This window comes from Solanum lycopersicum, chromosome 7, assembly GCF_036512215.1.
Source record: "Solanum lycopersicum chromosome 7, SLM_r2.1".
Taxonomy (NCBI): Eukaryota; Viridiplantae; Streptophyta; class Magnoliopsida; order Solanales; family Solanaceae; genus Solanum; species Solanum lycopersicum.
In genome coordinates, this window is record NC_090806.1 from 67,052,323 (window position 1) to 67,060,142 (window position 7,820).

At 26.6% G+C, this 7,820-nt stretch overlaps 1 protein-coding gene across 2 annotated transcripts; it reads right to left on the reverse strand.

The window, feature by feature from the left end:
* Window positions 1-931: 931 nt before the first annotated feature.
* Window positions 932-7,518, reverse strand: LOC138337259 (protein neprosin-like). Of its 2 annotated transcripts, none has more exons than XM_069287134.1 (7): window positions 7,251-7,518; window positions 6,414-6,506; window positions 6,126-6,323; window positions 5,990-6,043; window positions 5,694-5,849; window positions 5,477-5,530; window positions 932-1,115 (listed from the first exon to the last, which is right to left on the reverse strand). In XM_069287134.1, the coding sequence occupies exons 1-7, from the start codon at window positions 7,431-7,433 to the stop codon at window positions 1,050-1,052; spliced, it is 804 nt and encodes a 267-aa protein (XP_069143235.1). In that variant the 5' UTR covers window positions 7,434-7,518; the 3' UTR covers window positions 932-1,049. The 2 variants fall into 2 exon arrangements, with proteins under 2 accessions (XP_069143235.1, XP_069143234.1); XM_069287133.1 differs by lacking the exon at window positions 932-1,115 and adding an exon at window positions 4,280-4,532.
* Window positions 7,519-7,820: the final 302 nt, after the last annotated feature.

Below are 7,820 nucleotides of genomic sequence, written 5' to 3' on the forward strand. Positions count from 1 at the left end.
GTAGATTATATTAAAGAAAATTACAAGGGACATTGAATGAAAATGTGGTTGATAAATCTTTGAGACCCCCCTTAGTCCCTTTCATGATCTTCTAATTTTGGTCAAAAAGGAAAGTTTCACATACCCCACCCCCCACTGCACCTCCTTCGAATTGTCACGTTTGTAACTGACTATTCTCAAATATTGTATTATTTATATTTTATGTTTTGTGCAGATAAAAAAAAATAATGTTTCAGTTCAACTAACTCGAAGAATGATTTTAAGAAAATAATAAAAAGTAGAAAGATTTTGTCAATCTTTAATGTTCACATCCAATGTATTCAAAATCTATCACTAAATTTAGAACATCATGACAAAGAGTTGTCGTAATAGTAATTATTGTTGTGGTACTCCGTCCCATTTGTAGATATTGTATTTATGACTTATTAGTATTTTTGTTGATGATTTAAAAAAATAAAATATATATATAAAGAAAAAAAGTTAATTAAGAGAATTCGTTGTCTCTTATATTTATACCTGAAAAAGAAATTGACAGTATATTATATAATTTACATATACAATGTAAAAAAATTTTAGAACCCTTTTTTTTTTTGGTATTAGGTTATCTACTTATATTATGTTTTCTCCATTGAAACTTTTGCTATAACAATTTTAAAAAATCCAAAAAATTGACTATACATTTATTACTTTAGGATCAAATTATGTAATCGTGAAGGAATATGAAATGGGCCATGGGTTGTATTGGGGGGTCCAAAAATAGGTGGTAGTCTAGGTCAATGTATAGTTTGTTGTCAATAAAACATTAACTTCTAACTAGTGACATAATAAAAATTTTCACCGACAATGTTCAAACTTTAGATAGTAAATTCGAAAATAAATTATCCTACATGAGTTCAAACTTGGGCACCATATATGTAGAGCACATTGCATATCCTTGTTACTGCGCCACAAGTCTCCATTGGTTCTAAGGATTTTCAGAAATACAATAAATATATAATTATAAAGTAATATTTGATATATATTGTAATTTTTCAATGAAGGATGCATATCTAATTGGACATCCTGACATCACCATTGTTCCGCCGCTGCTTCTGGCATGACCAAACATAGTTTATCTACATATATATACAACAACATAACTTTAATTAATAGGTCGTTGTATTACGTATATATTGGAATAACTTTGGTAAGTTTCATTATCCAATTATTAATTGTTATTATATCATCACTAGAGGTGGCAAATAGACGGATTGGGTTAAATATAGACGGATTAAAAATGGGTAAACATAAAATGGGTAATCATTCAATTCGCCCATATTTGATATGGGTAAAAATAGGTTGGGTAAAATACTAGTTTACCCATATTTTACTCATATTCTATGAATAAATAGATCCTTATTTAAGAATTCAATTTGAAGAAAATATTTTAGTCTCTTTTTAGATGAAATCTGTTGAAAATGCTTCATTTAGTTTTATTTTACTCTTTCACTTTAATTTATCATCAATTGTTTTTCAATAACAATAATAATAATAATAAATTTAATTGCACAAATTAATTTTGAAAATGATAAAATATATGTAAATTTTACCATATTTTATAGAATGTATGCAAAAATTACTCCTCTAATAGAAACAGAGTTGTTTTCAATTCAAATATAGCAATACATACCACACAATAAAAATTTAACGTAAATAACGAAGATAAGTAAATTTCACCTCTTCCTTTTCTCGAGGATAAGAAGAACGTCTCGTCAAAAATCAGTAGCTTATGGCAAAGAGATATATTTGTTGTTGAGCAAGTAAAGAGAGGTCCAAATTGTTCCCTAAAGATGGGAAGAAAATTAATGGCAAATCTAGTTGGTGAAATGTTGCCTATCCAATCTAATCTAATATCGATTGATCCCACTATGACAAGAGATATCAAAGATTGTATGTACTTTGATTCAACAATTTGCACGAAAAATTATAGTGTTTGGATAAGGAAGTATCACATGTTTGGTAAAATATGCCTTTCACAATCTAAGCCTACATTCTAGGTTAGTGGTTATCATTCAACACTCTAACTATCGATTCTCGAAATCTAGATATTATTGCATAGATTTGAGACGTGGAGTAATGTATAGTTAATGGTACCGAGATACATCAACTTTCAGAGGTGAAATTTTTAGTTCAGCTGCTTTTAAATTACAAATATAGAATAGTGAGTTTGAGTCAAGTTAATAAACTATTAATTTTGATTTTTTGTATGGACTATGACGACTCTGCGCTGCTCCCGATAATTTACAAGTCGATTTGATGAGATACAATAGCAATGCACTACTTTCTTCGTCTTAATTTATCTGACACGTTTATTTTTAGTTAGCCTCTAAAATATTGATACATTTCTATACTTAGTAATAACTTGATTTTAAAATATTCATTTTACTCGTAAGGAGATGATATATAATCACACCAATATCTATAATTTGTCTTAAATCACAAATTTTAATTTTTTAAAAAAAATTTAATCAAACTAAACATCACGTAAATTAAAATGAAGAATTAACATATTTCAAACTTTGGTAGCGTGGCACTATGGTAACCATGAACCTTTTGATGTGATGTCATGTACATTTTTTTTGTTAAAACTTTTTATTGAATTATTTAAAAGTTATTATCCATCGAAAAAACTTTTAAGAAAAGTAACCAATGTATTTTATTGCAACATATGTCTATCATTTTATTGAAGTTGTAGGAATCTTTCTCATTATATTGTTTTACTTAAAAATATATAATAGTAAAAAATGACTAAGTTTTAAAAAATCAATTAATTTTATGATTTAAGAAAAATTGACTTTTCAAATTACAGAGTCGCCACTTGATTTTTTAGTAAAATCAAGAAAATCTAAAATTATTTTTTCAAAAGATTTAAAACAGATAAAAATTAGTTAAAAAAGATTCGAAGTTCAAATGTACATTCCGAGAAGGTGTTAGGCCTCGGAATGTCCGCTAACTCGCGGTTGACTAGCGATTTGACTAAATGACTTTCAAATATTTTCTAAATATTGTCTAAATTAAGTGAATTCAAATTTTATTTACTTACTTAATTACTATTATTTTCTAATTAATCATATATGTATTTTATTTATATAGTTTTCTTTTAGAAAAAGCAAAAGAAGGATATCAGTTAAGAGGGGGAAGGGACATAAAGGGATTAATGAGATCAAATATATATATATATATATATATATATAGTATAAGAGAAATGACAACTTTGGGATTTAATTAAGTTAAAACTATAGGATAAACATAGTTAGGCGAAATAATACGAATAAAAGTAAAAGGAGGAAAATATTGAATTGGGGCCTTAAAGTCCAAATTTTATGACCTGTCCTAAATCTAAAGTGACCCAAAATGGATTCGGGCCCAAATTCAACAAATGGCTGCTGGAAATTATTAAGGCTTTGGGCCTATTTCCCTTTGAGAAACCAACGTATACATTTTATGTATATCGTTATATACGAGCAGAATTTCGAACGTTTTTTTCTGCATCATCCCTGTACATCGATTTTTGAATGTATTTTCATCAAAAATATGCACCCCTGAATTTTCTAAGACTTATAATGCGTATATTTCAACTGTATATTAATGTATACAACAGGTATATTGACCTGTTCTTTGGCTTTTCGGAGATGGGGTGGGTGAAAATATTTTATCTATATATTAAGGTGCTCAATTGAAATAAGTTTCATTATTTAAATGAATAACAATATGCATAATGTATTTTAAAAAAAGATACTTCATTGTAGGGGTGTGCATCGGTTGGTGCGATTCAATTTTATGTATTATCAGTTTTTGATTTTTAAATATGTTAACCCAATAACAAATCAAGAACATATTCTTTATTGGTTTTCGATTTATCATTTTGATCATTATCAGTTCAGTTTCAATTTAACCAATAAGAAAATATCCATAAATTTTAATATGACTTCTCATTTCTCTAAATGTTTTTGATATAGTGAAACAAGAAAAATAATGAAAAATTACATCAATAAGAGAAAACATTGTTCAAAAGCTATAATTATATGTCATGACCACCAAAATATATAACGAAATTTCTTATGTTAATCAAAGTACAAACTTTTATAAACTTGCAAAAGTTACAACCTACAATTATAAACTAAAACTAATATGAAATAGTCCAACAAAACTAAAATTAAAACTAAAATCACATAGCTACAATTGCAAACCTATTATGAAGTGGATAGAATATTAATAATTTGATATATTTATAAACCTATTAAAAATCCAATAATTCAATAACTAAATATCATTTTTTTATTTAATTTATTAGTCGGTATGATTTTTGCACACCAATACTTTATTGTGCTTTCTAGAATTGTAGTTTTGTATTTGAAAAGTAAATTTGTTCATATAGTATAAGCAGTCAATTCTACTTTTACATTTGTAATAAAGGACGTATTCTTATTACAATTGTTTTGTTGAGGGCTTGTTTTTGTAATCCATGTGTGTAGTTTGGTGCTTCTGATGATCTAGAATTTAAGAATTTCGGAGTTACACTAAAGTAGATGAAAACTGTTATTACGTATAAAGTATAAAGTACGACTAGTATTAGTTGTATGAGGGGTTATTTTATTATATTTTTATTTATGAGGGGTTATTTTATTATATTTTAATTTGTGGATTCATGCTTTATTGTCTTCTTTGACTTTTTTTTTATTTTTCTTATTTTTTTTTCTCACTCTCTTTCCGCGTTTTTCTAGATTTTTAAAAAAAAGCTATATTCGGAAATCAATTTAATTACTATTTTAATTTGTTTAGGTAAAAATAATATTTTCTCTATCTACTATTATTTGTCATGATTTCTATTTTTAGAGTTAAATTATAAGAAGTTAAGAATTTTAATTAATATTTAAAAATGTATTTTTTTATTATATTGATATGCAAAAAGTTACAGATTATAGTACTATTCATATAGTTTTTGAATATTTAAATTTTTTATTTAAAATATCGAATTAATGGAATCTAATTTAACTTTAAAATTAGTTGGGTGAGGTAAAAAATCTGTAAGCTTGAAATATTATCAAAAAATATTTTTTTTTTCCGAATTTTTTAACTATTTTTGTTTAGTAGAGGGGGGGGGGGGTTTAGGGATTGGGAAAAGGGTAAAAAATTATTTGAAATTAAAAAAATAAGTTTTTATTTTTTGATGTGGAGGGTCGGGTATGGAGTATTGGGTAGGGTAAAAAAATATGATAATATTAGAATGAAGTATGCTTTTGAAAAATATTTTTCTTTATTTATAAAGAAAAAAATTATCTTAAATTTAAGGAAATTAAGTTGATTTGAAAAATATTTTCAAAACATTTAATCCAATTAACAGAGAAAATTATAAATTCACATTAAACTCACCCTAAAAGATGTACTAGTTTAATAAACTCAAAAGAGAAATCACCACTGTACAAAATATAATTACCTGGAAATGTATAAAAAATCTAGTTTTAGTATCCCCGTATAACGTTGGGTCCACCTAAAACACGAAACAGGTATATTATATTATAGTTATTAGATATTCAGCATTTGCTAAGAAATTTTCTTATGCACATCTTAAAAACACAAAATTCAATAGTTAACATACATCCTTCTTCAAGTAAACGATAGATTAATAAAGTAAAAAATTGATATAAACTTACTCTCCAACCAGCTTGTAAGATATCTGATCCTTTATGAATTTTTAGTCGAGATCCACTGTGTTGCTGTCCATTAACTTGAGGATTGTACAAAGCAGAACTCATTCCGGCTCCCGCAAACTTGTTATGTGGATTATATGAAATTTGAGCTATTGCAACCTAATTTTTTAAAAAAATTGTTTTTAGTAAATCTTACAGAGTGCCCAAATTAAACTAAGAATAACTTGTTCCTTTATTACTTCAAATCCCATTAAATAAAACATGGACATTAAAAAATAATTTTTATAGCCATATACCACCTTATATCCTTGTGAAGATACATATCTTCCATTTGGCCTACTATTATTGTTGCTCTGCATTAGAAAATGAACTTATTTTTACGTTTGAAATAAATATGCAATATATATAGAAGTAAATTGACATAAATCATCTTACAACATCATATTCATCGGTGAATGTGATATCCTCTGGAGGAGGCATATGAGTTAATCTTACAAGATCATCTTTTGTCATTCTCTTAACAGGAATAGTTCCAAAAGGGCATCCTCCATCTTTTGACCATATTGTCCATGACCTATTAGTTGTTGATGAGAAGGTTGAATCTTTCTTGATTGTAGATAAAGTAGATTTCATCTGCTCAATCAAATGTTCAACTGTATGTCAATAATATCATATCCAATAGGAACAAAATGACAACGAAATGAAAAGAGAGTAGAGATATGCCTTAGGATGAAAATTATGATCCTTCAATAATGGGTTATCAAATGCACGTTGTTTGTAGAAATCTACGCAGTCGTATGTATCTCCATATTTAGTCTGTAAACAATTAAAATTAATAAAACAAGTAGCCTAAGTTAGAACAAGATGTACCATTTAAACACAAAACATACTCACGAGAACAATTCTTAGTAAATGGTAATACTACTACTTTGCTTTTTTTTAAAAAAAAAAGATTTTTTTTTAGAAAAGACTAATCTAGGTCATTCATTCGTATTTATTCATTTATGCTACTTTCGTTGAGAAAATGTTCATCTATGCCATTATATGTTAATGAAAAATATTTCGATAGATGTGTCCTAAGCCATTGTTATGCCCTTGACTCCAATTTGCAAGATCATATGCAAAAATTGTGCTTAATCCATTTTAGTTCATTTGTTTGATTGGATTTGACATGAAATTTTAAAAGGTAATTTTGTTTTGAATCTTGTGATATTAAAATAAATATATATAGAATATATTAAAGTGCTCTTAAATCTTGTGGTTTAAACATGTTATGTGAAAAAATAGAATCAAATAATTTGAAAAAATGGAAAAAAATATTTTTCTCAAATCAAATTAAAAGAAAAAGTAAAACAAACAAATCGAAACAGACTAACCTGCTCAATCTTCAACTACAACAAAAGTTTACGTTGAAAGAAGGAATTAAAGGGAATTTTCTCCATTTCCCGAGAATAATGTGACAAATGAATGTTTTCTCCAATACAAAAGTGATATTATCAAATAAAATGTCTTTTGCGACTTAGAAGTATAATAAAATAAATTTTTTGAAGAAAAAAATACCTTTACTGTTTTGACGGCTGGTTTGTTCAAAATTTTTAGTTGTTTCTCTAACTCCGCATTCTCAAATTTGGATAGATTTTTTTGCCCTTCCACCCTATTATAACTTAACATAAAATATAACATCAATAACGTTTGTTGAATCGTTCTTTGATCCATCCTGAATTCATTTCTTTTTATAGGCATGAATCTTAGGTGTTTTGAAGAAATTAGATTAATTAATTCAACAAGAAAGCTCAACACTGAATTTGATTTGCTAGGTGTAAGTATTGATATCTCTGCTACTATAAGGAAGACATTGTTATATAGAAATGTTGAAAAGATTAAGTTGACTATTATGTAAAAGATATTGACTTTTTGAAAGTTTAATAAATGTTGATTGACCTTTTGTAATTAATAACCAAAATAATAATTAACTTCATCTGACCAAATCTAAGAAGACTTTGAATGCTTTTTTGTTGTTCATATCTACATAATAAAATATTTAAAATATTTTTGACTATAGACCAAATATGTTGTCCAGTCCGAAACCAAAATTAGATTATTATTTTTAAAAAATTGAAAAAGAACTAA

What these genes read in the sequence shown, in the direction of transcription:
- LOC138337259 (XM_069287133.1), bottom strand. Translation starts at nt 7,433, where the DNA reads ATGCCTATAAAAAGAAATGAATTCAGGATGGATCAAAGAACGATTCAA. An exon ending in CAGCCGTCAAAACAGTAAAG is followed by an intron (nt 6,507 to 7,250) that starts GTATTTTTTTCT and finishes AATTGTTTACAG; the next exon opens with ACTAAATATGGAGATACATA. An exon ending in TATCTTCACAAGGATATAAG is followed by an intron (nt 5,850 to 5,989) that starts GTGGTATATGGC and finishes TTAAAAAATTAG; the next exon opens with GTTGCAATAGCTCAAATTTC.